Below are 23264 nucleotides of genomic sequence, written 5' to 3'. Positions count from 1 at the left end.
GGGGGGGTGGGGGAGGGGTGGCACCATAAGCAATAGGGAAGTCAGGAAGAGAAAATTAGACTTTTTGTAAGGAAGACGATAATTTGGCTCTAGACAGGTCAAATTCAAGCCGAAAGGTTCAGTGGTAAGTTGAAGACATATAATTATAGCACAAGTCAAAAGATAGGATTGGAGATGTTATAAATGTACATATATTTTTATTATGGAATATTTCAGATACATCAAATGTAGACTAAATAATAATGAACTTCTATGTACCCACTGCTGGCTTCAATCATGATCAATTGCTGGCCAACCTTATTTCATCCAGTCTCCCCACCCCATATCATTCTGAAGCACATTCTAGAAAGGGAGAGAGGGATTTAAAAGGATGAAGCACAGAAAATACAGATTTGGGAAGGTTTAGAGAAGTTTGAAGCAAACATCGTCTTACAGATGAGCAAATTAAAGAATAAAGAATTTCCCCTAATTAAAAAAAAACAACTAATAGAGCTTAACTGGAACCCAGTTATTTGCAAACAGTTCTGCCAAGTTTTCATCTTTCTGAGATAAAATGAAAAAAATAAGGATACGCAAATTTTTCAGAAAGCTAAAATTCAAATTTTAAAATTGTGAGCACTTTATGAATTACTTTATAAACATATTTAAAAAGCAAACATTATTCCATTGATTAACACCACATATGCCACATATTATAAAAAGTAACTATAAAATAGGTTCTCATATTAACTGTACAACAAGAGAACTGTGTTTACTTGATTATCATTGGGGGGTTTTCACACTGTGGCCCAAGAGCCTCTGGGGTCACTCTAAGCACGGCTTGCAGACAACAAGAGTCCTGTCTGTCTGGAGTCAATTTACCTGTGGCTGCCAGGAAAGTCACCTTGAATGACATGTCACCTCTTGTTCCAAACCTACTCACATTTATGGGGCAAACTTTGTGTTGATTGTGGTGAGTAGAAAATATAATAAGGCGAGAAGAGGAGTGGTGGTATTAATTCCATAGACACAACCTGAATAATATTCAGCCTGCCAAAAAGAAATAGTATCCTTTTATCAGAAAATAGGGCAGTTCACGGGCCCCACTGAAAAGTAAATTAACCAGGGAGAGTTATACTTCAAGCATGTGGCAATGTTTTGTAAAGATCTTATGAAACCACACACATAACAAAACTGGCTTTATGAAAAAAATTCTTATTTAAAAAACTTGTATTAGAAATACTAATAGGATGACACTGGAAGAATGTTACAAGGTGGCACTCTATACTGCAGAGTCTAAAAGTTACTTGTAGTTTCAGGCATTCAGGGGTTTGATATATGAAAGATGCTTGCTTCAATAAAAAGCAATTAAGAAGTAATTAAAAGTCCTGGGCACTTTGCTCCTGCAATGACATTTAACCCCACAGTGAGGCTGTGAGGAGGACTCTGCCCCCCAGTATCTTGTCCACCAGCTGCCGTAAGGAAGTGAGTCTCAAAGAGGGTGGCCGGCAATGCCCAATGTGGTTCAAAAGCTTCAGTTGAGAGCAGGCAGGTTGTGCAGTTGTAAGAAGGTGACCGGAGATAACTGAAGGATCGGTGTGTGCGGTGCTGGCAACGGAAGCCAGACTGCCAGCAAATGAAGCTGACCAGGGAGGTGGCATTATAGCCCAGGGTCATTTATTTTTGTTTAAATACGGTCTCCTACAAATGCTGATTTGCAAAGCCATCTTATTTTTATGGCCATACTGCTTATATTATAAAAGTTTGAGTCTAGTGAGAAACTTCCCTTTCTTTGGCTACCACTGCCCACAGTTCTGAGGCCCTTGGTACCCGTCAAGCATTGTGTGAATGCCTTGGTTTCAGCCTCTCAGTGCACCTCTGCGACAGCGCCCTGGGACCTGCACGGCCCCCACATCCTGCCCCCCTGCAACTGGACAGCTCACCACCCAACAGTTCGCAGATGTACAGAAACAGAGAGAGCCAGAGCCATGAGGTTCATGCATCCTCGGGAGCCTCCTACCCCAGGCTTTGCTTCGGGTGGAGCAAACACCAGGAAGCTGCCTGCACCGGGAGCTAAAGCGCTACTGAACCCCCTGGGGAAGATGCTGACGATTGAAAGCATAAGCATCAAATTTATGTAGCACATGATCTGAATCCACCCACTAAACTGGTCCTGGGGGTTTTTAAAGGAATCAAAGTATTGATGTATCAAAGCAAAACACCTATCCTTCCTTCCGGTATTTAATATCAACTGAATTAGCAAAGTGACATTAACATAAAACTGTAATTGCAAAGAATATGAAGGTAACATTATTTTGATAAGCAACCCAAATTAAATATAAACTTATGTTTGCCAAACTGAAGGGAAAACAAGTGAGAATAAAAATAGTATTTCATCCCTAATCTTTTAAAAGGAGCACCGACCTAGACTCATAGACACTGAGGAGTGACTGGTGGTCACCGAGGGGGAGGGGCTGGTGGTATGGGGAAGGGGATAAAGGGGCACAATAATTTGCAATCACAATATAAGTCGGTCACAGGGACAGTAGGTGCAGCATGGAGAATATAGTCAGTGACTGTAACATCTTCCTACATTGACAGATAGTAACTGCACTGAGGGGGTGAGGATTTTATAACATGGGTAACTGTTGAACCACTGTGCTGTATACTTAAAATCAACATATGATTGTATATTGAAGATACTTTAACAAAATTAATTAATTTTAAAAAAAGGAGCATTGACCATTTCTTCTAGTTTCGATCATTTACTTTCTTCTGAACATTCACTTACTCATCAGTGACCCGGGGGCCCATGTGCTCAGAGCACTGGGGGGACCGGAAGCAAAGAATCACTGTTGTCAGACTCCATGCGCACGTCCGGTTCTGATAGTTGCTCCGGGGAATTTTTTTTTTTTTAAAGAAAGACTATTTTTATTTAATTTAATAAAACTGTATTTATTTAGCGATTCACTTTCTCATACTGTTTTTAATTTATGAGAATTAAAGGGGGAAATAAATACTATGTTGCTGTATAAATTTGATATTCTATTAAAAATTTTCAAATCACGTTAATTTTTGTTTCTTGTACATGTTCTGTTCACTCAAATAATACAGGAATAATATACAGAATCTCACTGACAATACACAATCAAAAACTATTTGAAGTGGCCTAAGTGAGTCATTTTTGAGAGTGACTTTTATCATGTTTTCTAATGAGGTCCATCAGATCAGCCCCCGTGACCAGGCGGTTCTGCGCCTGCTTGGCTCTCTGCCGCTCCCTTCTCTTCTGTTCCTGCAGGTACGGGGAGTTCAGTAACTGCGGGGGGAGGAGGGAGCCTGTGGGTTTCACTCTTTTTGCGATATCCCAGAAGAGTCTTTTTGAATTGTTATTGATGAACGTAATCGCTGTTCCATTCTGACCTAGTCTGCCCGCTCTTCCAACCTGAAATGAAATGCGAAGGATATTTTTCAAAATGTTCATATGAAATCTTAAAGTCATGTGAAAGAAAATTAAGGCTACAATTTAAAGAGGCTTTTCTAAGACGAACATTGAGAGAGCATTTCTTTGACTTTCGTATCTCAGTGTATTTGGGAAATCAATTTGGTGGGCTGCCACCAGTGTATTCTTAGTGAAACAGCCGAAAGTGATTATATATAAAATAAGTCAGCACTGGTTGTGAAACTTCTATTTCAATTACAGACATGTGTGCTGGGGGCAGGTAATGAGGTAAAGCTGTGTCTCATTGTGGATGGGCTAAGGTGAAACTTCTCAAAGCCACTGCATTGACAGCAAAAGGACTATCTGCCTGAGTATGTAAGTGCCTTGAAATTTGAGATTTCAGCAAATTCATTTCTGCATAAAGTTATTTCTGGTTTTAATATAACTAAATGGACACAAATTTGTGGAGAACCATAATAAGAAATAAATGTACTTGTGTCCAAATGTGCTGAGAAACTCTTCAGAAGAGAGGGAAAAACACACAGTCAAGGTCATTTTCTGCTCTTTAATTGAAATGTAGAACTTGAAGCCTATATTCAGAGTACTTAAACCAATAGATGGTTCCTGCCAATATATAGGACATTTTTAATGCTGCAAAGGAAAAAAGCCTCTAAAAAGTTGAAAGGGGTGACCTCTAGGAAATGAGACTGGGAGAAGTAGGGAAGGAAATGCTGTTTTTCAGTAACAACTTTTATCTTCACCTGATTTATTTAAGTTGCTGAACTGTTGCATTAAAACTAAAAACTAATGTATTTAGTTTTTAGTTTTAATGCAGCTCACAACATGGATGAATCTAGAGGGTATTATGCTCAGTGAAATAAACCAGAGAAAGACAAATACCGTATGAATTCACTTATCTGTGGAAAACACAGCAAAAACAGAAGGAACAAAACAGCAGCACACTCACAGCCAAGGAGAAGGGACTAGTGGTGACCAAGGGGGAGGAGTTGGGGCAGGTGGGTGGGGAGGGGGATAAAGGGGCACAAAAATTCACAATCGCAATATAAGTTGGTCACGGGGATGGTAGTACAGCATGAAGAATATAGCCAATGATCCTGTAACATCTTCCTATGTTGACAGTGACCACACTAGAAAGGAATTGTTTCACATGGTTTTAAAATACCGTAATTGGACTATATATCCCTAGTGGAATACACCTGAATTTTTAAAAATTGATATTTAATAATAATCTTGGCATTGTTATTCTAAAACTACTGTATATATTAAAATAAATAATTATGTTAGTATTCCTAGAAACCAAGATTTTCAGTATCAAAGTGATACCAATATCCAATCAAAAAGTTCAATAAAAATGTTACAATTCTAAATTTGAATTGAATGAACACATGGTGTTTTTTAATCCTAAGAAAGAAAGAAAGAAGAGAACAAGGACTTACTGCGAAGGGATTAGTGGTTTTAGGGGGAGGGGCTGGGGAAGAGGGTGGGGAGATGAGGATAAAGGGGCACAATAATCCGCAGTCACAATATAAGTTGGTCCCCGGACGGCAGTACAGCATGGAGAATACAGTTAGTTAGTGATTCTGTAACATCTTCCTATGAGGATTTAATAATACAGGTAACCGGTACAACCACTGTGTTGTATGTCCAAAACCAACATAAGATTATATACCGATGATACTTCAATTAAAAAAAAAAAAAACAGCTGCAACTCACAGAATGGGAGAAAATATTTGCAAATCATTTATCTATGGTCTTCTAGAATATATAAAGAACTTTTACAACTCAATAATAAAAGGACAACCCAATTAAAAAATGGGCAAAGGATTTAAGCAGAAATTTCTACAAAGGAGATATGAAAATGGCCATTAAGTACATGAAAGGATATTCAACATCATTAGTCATTAGGGAAATGCAAATAAAAAACACAAGGAGGTGTCATCTTATACCCACAAGCATGGCTCTGGTTAAAAAGATACATAACATGAGCTTTGATGAGGATGTTGGAGATACTGGAACCCTCATATATTGCTGGTAGGAATGTGAAATAGTGAGGCCACACTGGAAAACAGTCTGGTGGTTCCTCAAAATTTTAAACACAGAGTTATCAGCAACTCCTTTCCTAGGTGTATGGCCAGGAGAAATGGAACGTATGTCCACACAGAAACTTGTACATGATGTTCACAGAAGCATGGCTCACAGTAGCCAAAAAGTAGAAATAACCTAAATGTCTAGCAACTGAATGGATTAACAAAGGTGGTATATACTGAAATATTACTTAGCAATGAAAAAATGATACATTAATATATGTTACAATACAGGTGAACCCTGAAAACACTATGCTAAGTGAAAGAAGTCACAGAAGACTACCTACAGTATGAGCCCATTTATATGAAATGTCCAGAAGAGAGAAACCTACAGAGAAGTTACTTCAGTTGAGGGTGTATGTGTGATGTGTGTGGATGTGATGGGCACGGGTTTTTCTCAGGGGGATGAAGATGTTCTAACATTGATGGTAGTAAAGGTTGCATAACTCTGTGAATATACTAAAAGCCATTGAATTGTACACTTTAAATTGGTGAATTGAATAGCATTTTACTTATATCTATTATGACATAATTTATATTAGAGATTTTTATACTAAAATAAAAAGCTGTTAAAAAAAAGTCTACTATCTCCAAACTCTAAAAGACAGCGGATGGTAACAAATAAAAAGCTATTTCCCCATCCCCAAAATTAAAAAGCAGATACATGGGATACCTATTAGAATTTTAAATACAGGAGGGATCCTTTGACCTAGCAAGTCTCCTGCAGGAATTTATCTTACAAGACACAGTTGCATGAGTGGCACAAAGCTACATATGTGGATGTTCACTGCAGTATTACTTAATAACAAAGTACTGGAAACATTTGAATGCCCATTAGTAAAGGTTTGGTAAGTAAATCATCGGACATCCAATCAATACATTACCATGCAGCTATTAGAATGGAACAAACCAGGTTAAGCAAGTAAAAACATTTAATGAGCCTAGAACAGTGCCTGGCCGTACAGTAAGTGCTTAATACATATAAACATTTGTTACATGGTCCCTATTATGTGTGCCAGTATGGAAAGATGTCTAGGATATATTCAATGAAGCAAGGCACAGAACAGATGGTATAATAGGGTCCCACTGATGTAAAAAGTACAACAGGGTATGCACACACAGGTGTGTATATATGCATATGTATGCACTTATATTTGTGTACTGTTAACTGTGGTACCCACTTAAAGGTAGGAGGGCTACTTACAAAGATTTACTTTTCAATTTATATCTTTCATTATTTGCATTATTGTTGTGTGTATGTGTACTTCAATTATTGAAACAAACAAACAAAAAACACCCAGATACAGAACTAGAAAAGTAGCTCTGTGGTCATTCTAAATCGAGGTAAGGACCCCTACACACTTCAGCACCCCAAGGCCACTGCTGTATGGCAGGCAGCATGGTCACTGCCGATAACTGACAGCTATGGGGTTGATGCTGGGCCAAAGAGAAAAGGTTAAATGGCGATCAGCACACTCTAGCGAAGAAGCAGAGAAACAAAGGAATACTTAAGTATCTTAATATTTTAGAAAGTGGTCCATCCAAAATTATTAAATTAAAATTTTGAAAGAAAATCGACTTTTGTTTGAATAATCAATTCCTGTGGAATACTTGATTCCCTGACACACGGGCAAATGAGGTGGTGTCACAGAGAGAGAAGTACTGCTGTGTCATTAAATCTAAGTAAACGTAAAGCAACAATGCATTGTGGCACTAAAAGTGTTTCGGCGGGTGGCCCAAGCACACGCGGCACTCAGAGGTGACCCTGAGAACATCACAGAAAGGCTTTACTTGAAGAGCTTGTAAGGGATGCCGGAGAAGGAAGACAGGTAGTTGTCGGTGAGATAACGTGCCTTAAGAGAAGGCTCTATTTCTGCTAGAAACAAGAGCGACTGTTATCTTTGGCAGCAAAGGAAAGGAATGAAACTTAAAAGGTGAAAGACGAGAATAAATGAGGATATGAAGAGAAGATGAAGACGAGATTCCTAGCAAAACAAATACTTGCACGGATCAATTTTATTTTGGCCAGACATATCAACTGAAAACAAAGACTTTTTATTTTTCAATTATAAAAGCCATTTAATATGCTCATTGAAGAAAATAATAAATAAAATTAAACCAAAAATCAACTATTTAAAAAATTTTAAACTAGCTTTTTAGGTTACTGCTTCCAATTATTTTTTAATGAGTTCTAGGAACATATAAACTTCTTTAAAAACAAAATTTAGTTTATAAGCATATGTTTTTAAAACAGAAATATATAGTTTATGTTCATCATATAGCTTTTTTCCTTTTTTACACTTACCATTATACTGACAATACCTTGCCCAAGAAAACTGACGGGGGCATGCATACACTGTGCCTACCTGGTGCACGTACTCGTCCATACTCGAAGGCATATCGAAATTGACGACCAGCTTGACGCTGACCAAGTCCAGGCCTCGCCCCAGGACGCCAGTGCTCACCACGACGTCATAGTCTCCTTCGAGTAAGCCCTTCACAAAAAAGCAGCTAAGTTCATTATGCAGAATGTATCTTCTGTGGTTTCATGTAATTCAGGCACCTTTTCTTTTTTCAGTATTTTGCGAGGGCAGTGCCTTCTCAGTAAGCAAAGGTCTTACGAACCAAGAAAATGTATAGGGCTTAAGTTCCTCCCAACCCTCCCAGTCCAATTTTTCTATTTTTTAAAGATTTTACTCAGGCAAACATTTTTCAACGGTGAGCAACTGCCCTGCCCCCGTCCGAACTGACCTGATCTCAGAAATGGTAGGATTCTGAATTAGTAATCTAGTTGGGAGATAATCCCCAGGGGACAGGCTTCCTCCCCCTGCAGAAGAAGACACTTAACTTCACAGGCACTCGCCTGCCTGAAGTTCTCAGTCATTTATAAAAGGGCTGGTTTAAAAACCAGCTGGTCATATGGTGTGTCTTGAAAATGAGGCAAAGCAGATTTCAGGGAAGAAAGGAAAACAGGATGCTAAGTGGCAGACCTTCAGTGTGTTTTTCCTTTCTATCTGAGGCTTCTCTGAATGTATGGACGTGCTGTTGAGACCTGTGATTTTCTGAACGGCCTCGCTCAGCAGATCTGCTCCTAGTTTGTGGTCCACAAATACTAACACTGGTGGCCTGAAGAGTTTCTTATCCTGAAAGATTAAACATGTGTTATTTAAAATTATTCATATAATACACAGTGAGAAGTTTTTCTGAAAGCATTAGTATCAGCAAGTTACCAATGGGTTTATAAAAATTAAGGAGGAAAAATGGCATATTCTGTTTAAAATGAATGTTTTCCTTAAAATATGCACAAACTGCAGCCAGTCATCTGCCCTTCGCATTTCTCCATCACATTATTAATATTACAAAAACAATTTAAAAATTCAAGTGCAATTTGAAATGTTAAATACTATTCATAAGTCAACACAAACCATATTTTAACTTAATACTGTATTTTTAAGTAACTATGCTTGCATGTATCACCCACTTAACAAATTTCTGTTTAAGCTAGTTACCATAAAAAAATTATATTTCTCTAGGACATAACAGACAAGAAAGTACATCTTTACCTTATCTATAAAACTACTAGGAACTTTTGAAACAAAAAAAAAATTACTTAGAAACAATCTTGGTATTTACATTTTTTCTGTAATAAGGAAAAAAAACCCAACCCTGCATCTATTCAGCATGTTGTCATACATAAAAACGTAATTTGATACCCACAGAATTCTGAAGTGAAGCAATTATTAAATACCAAGTTCTCCGAAATCTGTATCTAGAAATCGTTGTGTTAAGAACTGAAAAATGCAAACGCCATCTACAAAAGAGAGTTGACGCTCTACTACTCACGTTTAAGATCTCAAATAATTTCTTCTTTTTGGCCGGCTCTTCCACCCACAGGATGATCTGGCGCACGCTGGGGCAGGGCAGGCCCTTCTCTCCGATGAGGATTCTCACGGGGTTCTGCAGAAGCCGGCTGGCTAGCTGTTCTGTGCCATCTGGGATTGTGGCTGAGACCAGAATGGTCTGGCAGTCATTAGGCACCTTTTCCAAAATGTCCAGTACTTGCTGTTGAAAGCCCATCTTTAACATGGTATCTACCTAAAATAAAATCATTTTAAAGTTAGTCCTACTTGACATTAAATCCCAGAACCACTCAAGAAAAAACTGGTATCATTAAGACAAAAATTTTAAAATGTCTGCCCTGAAAAATATACCAGATTGTCAATAGCTAAAGGGTCAACTGGGAAAAATATATAAGTATGTAAATATTTTTTATTTATATGTAAATAAAATTTAAGGGGACTATTTGGTGACTAGTTCCTCCCTGCCCCCACCTAAGAGGGATGTTAGCAAATTAAAATGTGAAAAAAAAAGTACTTGAGAAAAGGTCAGAATTAAAAGTACTACATAAATGCAGGCTGTTTCCAATATTAGAACTACTCACAATTAAAACAAAGCTACTCAGAAAATGCAAGAGTCCACAGTGTGGGGAAGGACAACACTCAGAAACAGAGTGAGAGGTATTGACAGGGCAGGGGGTAAACACAGGTGTCCCCTAATCAAAAACCAGCTTCGCCAAATTTACCGGCAAGTGTTCTATTTTCAGTGTTGCCCACATTTCTTCATCAGCTGCTCACGAGGTCCTTGACCCCTGACACTCTGGCTTCCATCTCTCCCTGAACTCCACCACTGAGGGTCGCCAGGGCTCACCACTCACTCACTCACCGGACCTTAACTGCCGGCAGCTGACACCCACATGCTGAGCGTTCACAGCCAGGCACCTTTCAGGAGCCGCACACGTGCTCCTAACACTCTCATGATGTCGGCACCGTTACGACCCGGTTTCACAGGCGAGGAACTCGCGTGAACTACGTCGTGATCCCTGAGGCGGTGGGACTGGGACATGGACCCTGGCTACCTGGCTCCGAATCTATGTCAAAAACACCAAGTAAACTGCTGTGTGCTCGGTGGTGAAGACACACGAAGAGACCCTGCCTTTAAAGAGCTTACGGTCTAGAAGGAAAACAGATGGGTCAACCCAAACCACAAGTCACATACTTGAAGTATTATCAGTCTAAATCACAGTACATGGCATGCTGACCGTCCCTCCCTCAAGTCCTTTTCTTCCCCCCTGGCCACGGCTTTGAGAGCCCTCTCCCCTCCGATCAGTCCCCACGTGGTGGACAGCCTCTGTGTGTCCGTGAGCCCACGGGCTGTGTCCTGAGCCCCCTTCTTGTCCCCATCTACGCTCTCCAAGTAAGCTCAACAGGTTCTACGGCTCTGGACTCACATGTACACCAAAGACTCCCCAAATCTTATCTCTGGCCTGGACTCTAGTGGCAGAATCTAACTGCCAACTCAGCGTCTCCACTTGGATCTCACAGTCCGCTCAAATTTCACTGTTTAAAACAGAATTCCGCATGTTCTCCTTGCCAAGCCTACACTCAGTACATGTCCCAGGCCAGGGCACCGCCTGGACCACCGTCTCTTCATCAGCCTGCATCGGATCCACTCCGTCCAGCTGACACGAATGTGCCCCAGATCCAGCCACTTCCCTGCAGCTGGCAAGGGGCACACCTGTCCTGTCACCCCCACACCAGACCCTGTGCCCCTCAGGCGGCCGGATCCGTTCCTCCTCGGCATAAACCCTCCATGACTTCCCATCACTTAGAACAAAACCCACCTCCTAACTCCAGCCTGGAAGCTCTGGAGCCTCCCACCCCCCCGCCCACTTCCCTGACCCCATCTCCTGTCTCCACGGCCCTGCCACACCAGCCGTCTTTCTGTCCCCGACGACTCCCCGCTCATCCCCCTTTCGCTCCTCCGAGCCGGCTATTCTGCCCACGACCGTCTTTCCTCCCGATGCATCTTCGCCTGGCCGGCCCCTTCCCACCCGGCCCTCAGCACAAAACTCCCCTGAGCCCCCTCTGCCCAGCACCGGGATAACCCCCCGTGTTCTCAGTCGCATGACCTCATGTGCATACACCTGTGACAGCTCACCTCACTTTCCACTGTCTCCTCAAAACCAAGAACAGCGCCTAGTACACAAAAGCCCTAAAAACGGATTTGACTCGTAGGTAAGCATTTAGTTCTAAGCACTGAATGAGCACAGACTCGCGGTCAGGCAGCTGGCTGGTCAGTGTGTTCCAGACTCCCTCAAGATAAGATTCCCCAGGACAAGTTTTTAAGGTCTCGGACTCCAGCTCGGCGCTGCTGGGTCGGAATACCCACGTAAGAGGCCTGTCTCCTCCTGCAGTCATCGGGCACACCAGGTGGGGCCCAACACAAGGGAGACCTGAGCCAACACCGTGCGTGATTCCTGGGAAACAGCAGGGCTCAGAGTGGGGAGTCTGTACCCAGGTCACGGGCAGCGGGGAGAGAAGCCTGCGGCCGGCCCGGGGCCGTGAGGAAAGGTTCAGAGTCAGCCACAGGAGGGAAGAGCAGGTGGATGGGGTGGGGAAGGTTCTAGGCCGAAGCCCGGGCGCCCAGGGGACGCAGCAGGGAGACCGAGAGTTTCTGACTCCAGAGGGACCCCCTCAGTTCCCACGCCTGGCCGCTCCTGGGTCCTCGCCCTTCCCCTCAAACAGCAGCCACTCTCTTCTCAGGGACACTATGTGCTCGCAGTTCATTCCTGGTCTCTGACTACTGCTATTTACTGACTCACCGTCAAACCGCACCAGACCCTCCGCCCAGGCTTGTCTCTGATGCCCTCCCTTAGGGAAGCCGGGGTGTGTCACCCAATCCCAATGCATGTTTCTGCTCGCGGCTGAGTATTTCCCCTGTGCCCACCACTCTCATGGAAACCAGCATTTCCAGTGCCACACTCACATCACCATGCCGCATGCTGACCTGCCTGCTCTCCTAAGATTAAGGGCACCACCACGATCTGTGAAGGCACCTCGACCACCTGCTTCTTCCTCCCCCCACTCAGGCCTCACGGGACTCAGAAACGGTTTGCGGGGACTTTCAGCTGTAGCCGGGACTCTCCGGCCTCCGCGCGGTCCCTGAACCTCCTCTCCCGGCCGCCAGCTGTCTGTCCCACTGACCCTTCTTCAGTGCCTCTGCGTGAAGCAGGGTAACCTCGTGAACCACTACCTCCAGAGTCCCGCCCTGACGCAGCCCCTACTGCCCACATCAAACCCAAATTCCTCTGCCACCGTTCCAGGGCCCTCTGTAACCTGACCCCACCCCTAAGTACCCTCTTCCCATTACTTCCTGTTACTTTTCAGGAAGCGGACAATGCTGGTGGGTCTCTTTTCTGGCCTCTCTGCACAGGCGCTCAGATCTTCTGGAATATCTGACACATCCTCCCATTCTTTAAACCCTTTTCCATCTTTGGACTCCCAGGTCACATCCATCGCCTCTGAGAAGCTGTTTTTCACAGGGCCAGTTCACTCCCACCCCCACTTCTTCTGACCTCGTGTGTCCTGAACGGTTAACATACCACGCACAGCCCTATCACCTCACCACAGCTCGCATCAGGGGTCAGCACACAGCTGCCTGCCGAGACAGGTCCGGACCTGCACCCGTGTCCACGAACAGGGTTTCATGGGAAGGGCCACCCCACTCAGTACCATCCCCCGCACTGGGCGGCTGCCGCAGACACCAGGGACCCCCGTGTTCACTCTCGGGGCCTCCACAGAAAGAATTTGCCCTTCCCTGGCCTGCAGCAAACACGTTAGTACTTTTGTATTTGAGTACATATGATGATGTTTTTGTCTTCATTTTCAGTGTGTCTTTTCCTCAAGACTTCAGCACTTTCTAAACTTGAATAGTGATCAAAATCTTAGTGATGCCAGGGGTGGTTAGTTTGTACTTAAACAGCACTTCCACACAGATGTCAGTTTCGATCACATTATTTACCAACTTAGTTCCCCTCTAGGCCACACAGAAACCATATTCCTTGAGAGTCAAGGAGCCGGGGCATGGCACAGAGCGGGCACCCAGCACGTTTGCGGAGTGAGTGCTTCCTTTGTGCCGCAGCACCCAGCGCAGCCCTGAGGAGCCCCGTGAAGCCTCGTTAACTGAAGAGGAAGAGGCTGTGAGATGCAGGGAGAGGCAGGGAACCTGGCATCGGCTCTGTACAGTCATCACTTCTCAGGCTCATAAAGAGCGGGCACCTATGAACACGGGCTTGTCAACAAAAGGAAGCCCCGTCATACGGCCAGGGCAGCGTAACTGATGATAATCAGATGCGATAAAAAAGCCACATTCCACCAAAGAGCCATGCCAGGAAAATGCCGACCTAGCAGAGCTTTTAAAAGGCCTGAACAACATTTCACATGTACACAGGACGAATGTCTGCGGGCCATTTTCACGCTCATCACTTCATCCTTGCCACGACTCGGGAAGATGGACTGACTGGCCCGATCTCACGGCGGGTGGAGTAAAGGCTCCTCCGGGATCCTACAGCTACTTGGTGGTACTCACAGAGGGCAGGCCAGGGCGCCCCCACTGGGCAGTGCCCAGCACCCCACATGTCTGACCACTGCCCTGGGACACGAGGGAGGGGAGATCACTCTAGGAATGCAGTGCAGGAATGGAACACGCCTGGGCTGGGCTGGCACATGCTGGAATGTCACCGAGTAGTAATACATGTGCCTCAGTGTATGAAGCCAGAAGTGGGAAAATGCCTATACACTCTACATAACACAGAAAATCACCACAGATGTCTACGTCCACATAGAAAACAGGTCATCCAACTAAACATTACTGGCAACTTCCAAAATCCTTATGAATAGTTACTTGTCACTGATTCTGTTATTTTTTTAGACAAATGATAGCCAGCATCAAACATTTCCAAAAAACTTACCACTAAGAATATAGTACCTGATGAATTTGTGTCTTCTATTAATTAGGAAAAGACAGCTACGATTTTACGTTAGTGCCTGATACCTTAGTTTAGCTGCTTGTTATACAGAAACCAATACTGCAATTAAAAAAAAGAATATCCCTGATTTTTTTTCCTTTGGGGAGAAAATGCTTGAATAAACAGAGAAATTATATATTTTCATAAATTATATAAAATTATGTGATTAATGTTTCTAAACACACTACTTACTTCATCTATTACTACAATTTTTATACCACAGAGTTCTACAGAGTTCTGTTTAATTATATCCAGGAGTCGCCCAGGAGTTGCTATGATAACCTGAATAAAAGAGAAAAAGCAAATTAAAAAACTAGATAATATTCATTTACTCATTCTTTCTTTCATTCTTTCTATACTTACTGAGTGGCTAATAGGTGCCAGACACTGTTAAGTCCTTGGAATTCAATGATGAATGAGTCAGACACAGTCTCTGCACTCCTGAAACTCATAATACAAAGGAAGAAACAGAAAGAGATGCTCATGGTGAGCTCAGCATAGGATGCAATGAATGGGACGGCTATCCAGTCTTGGCTGACATACAACTAACACCTAAAAGGAAGAACAGCGGGAGTGAGCGAGGTGTGGAGAGGTTCAGGTGGAACAGAAGGCATCCATGGATGACCTGATGCTGGGAGGCCATCGAGGCTTAGAAGGGTGAGGGAGGGAAGCATGGCCCAGGCCCAGGCCGGAGAACAGGGCAGGGACCAGACCAGGAAGAGCCTCGCAGGCAGGCTGACTGCTAGTTGGCTCTGTGAACAAGTGCAAATTTCTTAACTTCTTTGGATCTATTTCATTTTTAAGTTAAGGGGTTGGCCATGCTGACTTCTAAAGTTCTTCAAGTTCTTAGTAGTCTTATAATCATTAGTTGTAGTAGTGGTTAAAAGTAGGGGTTCTTTAGCAAACAAACTTCCGTAGGCATCTCAGCTCCAGCATTACTAACGGTGTGAGTCTTTGTTTTCTTCCATAAAATCGAAGTGATAACGATTATTGTGAGGACTGAGTAAGACAGTGCTGGCATAAAATACAGGCGCAGAAGAATGACAAACGAGCTGCCGAGTTCAGCTGTACCTCACTTCTCAGGTACACACTGACACACAACGGTAAGCCCGCTGACAGAGACGGAAGTTCAGGGTTCTGAGGGTCCGTGGCCAGACTGGTAGGGTTCTGCTTCGGTGCTTCAGAAATCCCATAAATATAAAAATCAGTTTTGATATTTTGAATGGTATTCACCCCTTTTATTCCATTTTTCCCCTCTGCTGGTTTGGAAGTCAGGAACTTTTTTCATTCTTTCAGTGCTTTCCTTCGAATTTTACCAAACATAAATAACTTAATAAAATCTAAAGTTAATCGACATTTTACCTTTTTTCCTGAACAATCCAGAGCTAAGGCTTTAACACAGTCACGTCCCTCCCGCACTTCTATGCTACTGTTGGTCAGTGTTTTACTTTTCTTTTTAAAGCCCGATTGTTCATTACTATTACTGTTACCGAGTCAATGTTTGTTCGCATTCACCCACATGCTCACCCTTTTCTTTCCTCAGCACTCCGTCTCCCACCCGACCCCTTCCTTCCTAGACTCCCGCCTTCAGAGGCAGGTCAGCACTGTTTGGAGGTTCCTCAGATGGTGCACTGGTCATGCACGCTGTTTTGTTTATCTGAAAAGGTCTGTTTTGCCCTCACTCTTTACAGATTGTTGAGCAGACAGATGCTTCCATTTCTTCCCAGGGGGTGTCTGGAGCGCCAGGGCCTGTCCTGGGGAGTGGGAGGGGCAGCAAGGGGAGGAGGGGGCCTCCGCGGAGAGGCAGGCCTGCAGAGGGGGCTGCAGCAGAAGGAGGCCAAGAGGTGCCGGGTAGAATCGAGTGAGAGGTGTCGCTGTGGGGCAGTGTGGGGGACGGTGGTGAGGACAGAAAATTGGTCACATACAGGAGGACTGAGCAAAGAAATACAGGAAGGATAAAGGGTAGCAGGGTTGATTGTCAGAGTTACAAAGATGGAAACAGAGAACCTAAAATGAATTTTGGTCTGTGGAATTACAGTTGGAAATATCAACATGAGCTCATGGTCTCATATAAGTGTAGATACAAAAACACACACACTCAGAGATATTCCTTCCCTCTATTTGCTGAGAGGTCCCAGATGCAATTACAGCTCAGTGCCCACGAGCCCAATCTAGAACCCAGACTTTGGTTTCTGAACCCTCTTCTCTACTGAAAGGAACCAGGGCTCCCTGGAGAAGGGCACGAGTCCAGGCTGCGGTGAGGAGAGAACAACGGGAGCGCTGAAATCCTCTGTAGATAAAAAGGGAGACAGTGCTCAAGGGATGATGCGGGTAAGTATGATAAAAGGACACAGAAGCCACTTGAAGGTGCTTCCACTGGTCAAACTGGGCACAATCAGAGTGTCAAAATAATGATACTATCATATAACCCCTTAAATGCAATGGGAAACCATGAGTCTGTACTGATGGAAAAAAAAATGAGTATGTTGGAAGTCTGGTGAAATGCAAGAAATTCACAGTCTGAAAGTAACCAGACCCCCAAATATTTCCCAATCCAAAGGGAAAAAATAAACTTTACATTTTTCTTTTCAGATAATATCACCATTAAAAGGACAAACTGAAATTGTATGTCATCTAAAAGGATGCAACGAAAAGCACAAAGCGCCTCTTCTTTGTCAAAGATACATAACTTGAATCTGATCAACTGAGGGATGTTCTCCAAAGTAAGTGGTTTATAATTCTTAAAAGTGTCAAGATCATGAAAAAAAAAAAAGGAAAGACTGAGCAACTGTGACAAACCGAAGGAGATCAAAGAAACATGACAAGAAATGCAAATTATGATTCAGCCTGGGTTCTTGTGCTATATTCTTGTGGGACAATTAGTAAAACATGAATGGGGTCTAAGGAGTAGATGGCAGCAATTTTAACTCCTGATGCACTCCAATGTATCGCTGTTAAGCTCCTGATTGTGTAAATGTACTATGGCTAAGGAGGACAATGTCTTTGTAAGACTCACAGCAGAAGTATATTAGCTGTGGATCCTTAGCTAAGTCTCATCTTTCTGAGATTCAACTCAACCAGAAGAAATGGGATATGCCAACCCATCCTCCTCCATGAACAAATGTGATGATTAAATGAATGATGCACTTAAGAACATCCCACAGCATTTGATGTACAAAAGGCACTCAGTATATTAACTGTGTTCCTTTCCTTCCTATACAAAAGAAACTTCAAAAATTAGGGCTTACTTAGCAAGGTTACCTAAAATCACATTCCTAAGTTCCTCAAGGAAAAGAAAAATTAGTTCCCATACTGCTTACAATACTTCTCAAAGGCATTCTATCAAGTCGGCGCTCACCTTCACGTGTTGCCGCAGACGGTACAGCTGGGGCGGCAGGGGCAGGCCGCCTATGAGCAGGGCCGTCTTCGTGCGCGGCAGGCCGCTCAGCAGTTCCTTGGCCTGTCTCTCTATCTGAATGGCCAGCTCCCTCGCGGGTGTCAGAATGAGCGCAGATGGAGTTTTGCTCTGCAAAGATACAGAAAAACGAGTCTAAAAACACCAGCAGTTAATTCCTGGGTTGATAGAGACTCATCTTCAAAGTGATTCTAGGAGCATTTTCCTCTTGAAAAATGTTCCCATCGATCCAAATGCATAGGAACCCTCCAGCCTTTTCTCAATGATTTTTTTTCCTCCAAAATCAGTATAAAGTGAACCAACCCATTGCTTATACAACAGAAATAGATACATGATGAAAGATCAAAACGGGGGCCAGGCAGAGGCGTCCTCACTGACTCAGGTGGGAAAATTGGAAGTCCGCTCCTAGTCAGTGGGAATCTGCGCTCTCCAGCCACCCGTCGCCAGGAAGGTCTGGGAGGTCTGGGGGGAGCCCGCATCCCAACGGGACGGTTTCCCTCTCGGCTCCCTGCTGACTCCCATCTTTCACACACGCGTCTTTCACTGCCTCCTTCATTTTGGTCCTCCAGTAAGTTTTACCTATATTTTGGACATCTGGTGCTTTACTTTTTTTTCCCTCACGTTATTTTCTACTACTCTTTGGTTTTCCAAATGTTCGTCCGTTTGCGCTCCTCTTTGCCGGCATTTTTCCCTTGTCCCCCTCCCTGCCGAACTTCTCCCCCGACAAAATGTCTGTTACACTAATCATGTATGGAAGTACTTTATACACTTCTTAAACTAACAAGTAAGGTAAGGTTATAGTATTTTAAGATGAACCAGAGATCACTTTTAAGGGTCTATTTTGACCTCTACAATAGTTTCAACTTTGGTATTACCAGCTTTTCTCAGAACACAATATCCAAGGAGGCTAAAATGACACAAAAATTGCAACTCATTCTTGTCAGCAGGATTCCATCCCCACCCCCAACAAATCAAAAGCTTATTTCTTGAATAGAAAATTTGTTAAGTTTTGTAAAGAATGCAATTTTTTTAGGCCTTCAGTAAAAAGATCTCTGGTTCATTATAATAAAACGATATTCCCTAAAATTGTCTTTTTCTTAGGAACTATCCAGAAGCCAAATCAGTAGGTGCTCTAGTGATGAAAATTCTAAATAGTTTCGGTTTGCAGTTTTAACCTAAAGATGAAACTCGGTCAAGGGCTCCCTTGTTTCTGACAATACTTGTGAACCCTGACTTGCCTCGAGGAAAGCTCGCGTGACCACCGGAAGGAGAAAAGCGGCTGTTTTCCCTGAGCCGGTGTCGGCACTGGCCAGGATGTCCCTTCCCAGAAGCCCCACGGGGATCATTTGCATCTGAATGGGGGTTGGAACTTCATAGCCTGATTCCTTCAAGTTGCGATTTAAGGCCTCAGGGAACCCGCAGTGCTCGAAGTCAATAATGGGCCTGGGGACGCGCTGCCCTTCCACTGCAATTCCCAGCTGCTGCTTGAGATTTTCAATCTGGTCTTCCTGAAGGCCCGAAATGAAAGGGTGCTCTTTATACACATAGGAATTAAGTGCTGAATCCAGCTCGGAATCAGCTTGCTGTGGATTGCTGAGTTTTAGTTTCTCCTCCTTTTCCTTGACTTGGAGAAGATGTTTTGCTTTGCACTCCAAGCTACACACATCTTCATCTGTCTTATCACAGATGTACTCCCCGTAACGACCACAGACGACACAGACGGGCTCCCCAGGTTCTGCCCAGCGCTGCGTTTTGGAAAATGACTTAACAGGCTCTTCAAGAAGTCTGCGATCCTCTGCACCCTGCTCAGATCCGACCAAACAAACCTCAGCCAGCTGGCCGGCTGGACTGGGGAAGGGGCCGGGTTCCGCACTGTGCGTGTCTGCTGTGGCCATTTCTTTTGTAACTAAAGCATCAACTGTATCATCTCGGCCTTCATTCGGCTGAAGGTCGTCTGCTTCTGGTTTGATTTTCTTAGCCGTACAACCTTGGGTATCATCATTAGCATTCCTCTTGATTTTTAGAGATCTTGGAACAAACATCCTTTAATATTCTGGTAAGGAAATTATATGATGAGTTTTACTTTACCCTTGATAAAGTTCACAGAAGAAGTGCTATACAGTTATCTGGAGGCAGCCGGGTGTCCCTGGGCTTTGCCTGAAAGGAAAAGAAAGGGCATCATGAACTACGTACATAAAGCTTTCCCCCCATTCACCAGCTTCCTCCTGGGGACAGACGGAACCCTTTCTTCGTACTCAGGGGTGGTGGACAATGCACACTGCCTACTTCTGTTTACGATTTGCACTTGGAAATAGCAGATATGGCAAATTCTAGAGTAAATCCTTCTATTATATTTTCACAGAAGACAACAGGAGGGATACTTTACAAGTAGAATCGTTAAAATCAAAACCACAAAGGAAAAATACTCTTTTGTAACGTGTGTAACTATTAAGTAACAGATACCGCGCTCCCTGTGTTCCACGCACAGTACTTGGCGCTTCACGTTAACCTGATTCCCACATACCTGTAAATAAAGTAGGTTAATTCTACTCCCCAGAGATACACGTTTTATTATGCTGTATTATGTATCATAATAATAGACTCACTTTCCACACGAGGTACTCAGGGACTTGTCCAAGCTCCCTATTCTAGGTAGAACCCAAGCACTCTGGCACCGCAGTGCAAGCTCTCAACCCACAGCCTGGCCTACTAGCACCAAAAATATATTTTTTCAAAACCACGGTGACTGGGAAAGACTTTTAACCTAATTTGGGGATTATCAAATACACTAAAAAACATTTTTCCCAAAAATTCCTTAGGATACACTGCCAGATCCCATATGTCCAGAAAAATTCCAACAAAAATTTAACTGGGGGTCCAGAAGACCCCAAAAACGTCCCGGGGTGGGGGTGGGGTGGGAACGGGTGGTAGCGCGAGAGCAGGAAGGGCCTGAAACTCCCAAGTCCCCAGAAGGCCCCCGACGGACCCGGCCCCGCAGCCCCCGCGCCCCGCGCCCAGCCCCTGCCCGGGCGTCGCCCTCACCCGCCCGCGGCTGCGCGCCCAGAGGCGCGGGCACGTCACGGCGCTGCCAGGAGACGGGCGGCGGGCCCGGGCGGCTGCACGACGCGGGAGGCGGACTGCCCCGGGCAGGGCCCGTCCTACCGCCGCGGCCGAGCGCCCCGGGTCCCGCAGGGGAGGAGCGGCACGGGAAGGAGGCCCAGCGTGAGGCCGCGTCCGCTCCCGCTCGGGGCCGCCTTCCCCTCCGAGCGCCGGGCCGTTGGGGCCACACTGCGGCGGGGGCGGCGGGCGCGGAGCGCAGAATCCACTTCTCCGGGTTTTGGCAGGGGGCGCGGCGCGAGTCGGCGCGACACTGCGCGACGGGGAGGCGGAGCCGGGGCGGGGTAGGGGCGGGGCTCCGCGCGTTTCCCCGCCCCCGCCCCGCCCCTGCTCCCGGCCGGGCCCAAATCTCGCAGCCTCGCGGCGGCTGGGCGGCTTCCACAAGGCGGGGCGGGTCTGGGATCCTCTCGGCCGACTTTGCTTGACGGGCTGGGCTGGCCTGGACCGGCGGGCGAGCGTCGGACGTCCAGGAAAGGCGGAAGGGGCTGCCGCGGGGCCGGGACACCCAGGCGGTTCCAGGTCTGAGTGTGAGAGGGGAGACGGAGCCCCGGGGCTGGAAAACCCTTCCTGCTTTCGCTGGCCGACCGGATAACGCTTCCGCCCCTGGCACTAGAAAGAAAACAACACGAGCCCCGCTCCTTGTCCCTGCCCTGCAGGTTGCCCTTTCTCTGCTTTGCCAGCCTCTCGAGCCACATGCCCCGAGCAGCTTGTGGCTGAGAGAGATCGAGATGGGGACGGAGCAGGGGCGCCGGAAGGAGGAAAGCAGAGGCTGATGACTTTAATATTAGTTTTCGGGTTTCAAACTCACCATGAAGCTAATGGAATTTGAGCTTCAGAGCCCCTCACTCCACAGGTGCCTTCCGTAGCCTAGAAGAGGAGGCTTAGCAGTGTGTTAACACGGTCATATAGTCTTGTAAAATCTGCAAAAGAAGGATATGTAAACCTTAGAGATTTTTCAGTATTTTGTATGATATTTGATGCATACAAAATAATATGTTGAGAAAATATGTAAATTGTAAGGCATCCTACTAAAAACAAGTCTGATTCCATCACATTATCCACATTAAGCCCCCGTCCATCTGTGCATCTCCTGGATTCTACCCCTTGCCTTTTCCCTCATCCACCAATATCTTGAATTTTGACTCTCCTCGCCATTGTTAGTAGTTCCATCACACCTGGATGTGTTCCTGATGTATAGTTTCGTTTTTCTTCTTCTCCAGCTTTACAATAGCTTTGTAGAATTTGCATTTATCGTTCAGCATTTGTTTCTTTGACCCATCTAAATTGTTAAGTGTGAGAAAATAGTAGAATATTCATCTTCATGCTGTAATTTCTTAGTTTATGTATAGTTTATCCATTTTTCTGTGGACACTTGAGTTATCGTCAGTTTTTTGTTATTAGAGGCAAATTTACCATGAAGCCAATGAACTTTGAGCTTCAGGGCCACTACCTTCCACAGCCTAGGCAAGGAGCCTTAGCAATGTGCTGACACGATCATCTATTTTCGTAAAATCTGCAAAAGAACAATATTTAAACCACAATGGGTTAAGACCACTTTCTCTTTACACTCCAGCTTCCCCTCCTTCAGCCCCTCTGAAGCTGTGTGGTGGTGGACGGCTGGAGGTATTCAAGGCTGAGCCAAGGTGCATTGAGTTGGGGACACATTTCCTTTGAGTTCAGTGGAATGTCTTTGTGAGGTCTGCAGTCTGGTAAGGTTAGGTCATTGCTTTTTTCCCCAGGGTAAGAAGTGTCAATAAGAAATGCTAAGAATACGTGCTGTTCGAAAGTGCCCAGCCTTAGCACTCCATTTATCTAAAACAAAGACCTGATTTATCATCTGTAGGGCCAACATTGTACATCTGAGTAGTTTTACAGAATTACTTGTGCCTAGGTAATGATCAAAGAAATACGCTATACAATCAATTTCTGTATGTCCTAATCTGTAGAACCAGCTATTGACATCATGACCTACATCCTTTGTCAGCGTATATATCCTTATAAGGAAGCTCTCCTCTCCAGAGCACTTTCTTCTTCAGAAGGACTGTTTCTTGGGTAGCTGTCCTAAATCTGAGCTCAAATAAAACTCGGAACTCTTTTCTGGACTTTTACTTTTTTTTGGAATTTTACTCTGGATTTTCTTTTCACCAACAGAATTTATAGGAACAGATGTCCTATCAGGTTGTGAATGTGTCCTACAGCATCTGACGTGGGAAGTATGTGCATGTGGGGGGAGAAATAGTTTGAAATGTAGGGACCACGAAGCTAGTCAGTAACATTTCATTAGATGCGGTAAAATTGTCAGCAGAGGGTCCAGTTCTGACCAATGCCTAGTCATGTGGAAGT

General features: G+C 44.5%; 1 protein-coding gene and 1 long non-coding RNA gene across 5 annotated transcripts in view; one reads left to right on the top strand and one right to left on the bottom strand.

Moving 5' to 3' along the window:
* Positions 1-177: 177 nt before the first annotated feature.
* On the bottom strand, positions 178-21110 carry DDX59 (DEAD-box helicase 59). Of its 3 annotated transcripts, none has more exons than XM_037004693.2 (8): positions 20847-21107; positions 19043-19961; positions 17748-17915; positions 14582-14671; positions 9367-9618; positions 8514-8666; positions 7890-8018; positions 178-3421 (listed from the first exon to the last, which is right to left on the bottom strand). In XM_037004693.2, the coding sequence occupies exons 2-8, from the start codon at positions 19844-19846 to the stop codon at positions 3158-3160; spliced, it is 1860 nt and encodes a 619-aa protein (XP_036860588.1). In that variant the 5' UTR covers positions 19847-19961; positions 20847-21107; the 3' UTR covers positions 178-3157. The 3 variants fall into 3 exon arrangements, with proteins under 3 accessions (XP_036860588.1, XP_073073291.1, XP_036860591.1); XM_073217190.1 differs by lacking the exon at positions 20847-21107 and adding an exon at positions 20411-20717; XM_037004696.2 differs by lacking the exon at positions 14582-14671 and having other exon boundaries at positions 20847-21110.
* Positions 21111-21241: 131 nt separating this feature from the next.
* The window catches only part of LOC118969823 (uncharacterized), a 45115-nt gene continuing 43092 nt past the window's right edge, over positions 21242-23264 (top strand). The window contains exon 1 of one of the 2 annotated variants that reach the window (XR_005057644.2): positions 21242-21440. This is a non-coding gene — a long non-coding RNA (uncharacterized lncRNA). The remainder of the gene's footprint in view (positions 21441-23264) is intronic. The other variant, XR_012122978.1, reaches the window with a different exon arrangement.

This window comes from Manis javanica, chromosome 11 (assembly GCF_040802235.1).
Source record: "Manis javanica isolate MJ-LG chromosome 11, MJ_LKY, whole genome shotgun sequence".
Lineage (NCBI taxonomy): Eukaryota > Metazoa > Chordata > Mammalia > Pholidota > Manidae > Manis > Manis javanica.
This window is presented reverse-complemented; position numbering and strand designations above follow the sequence as displayed.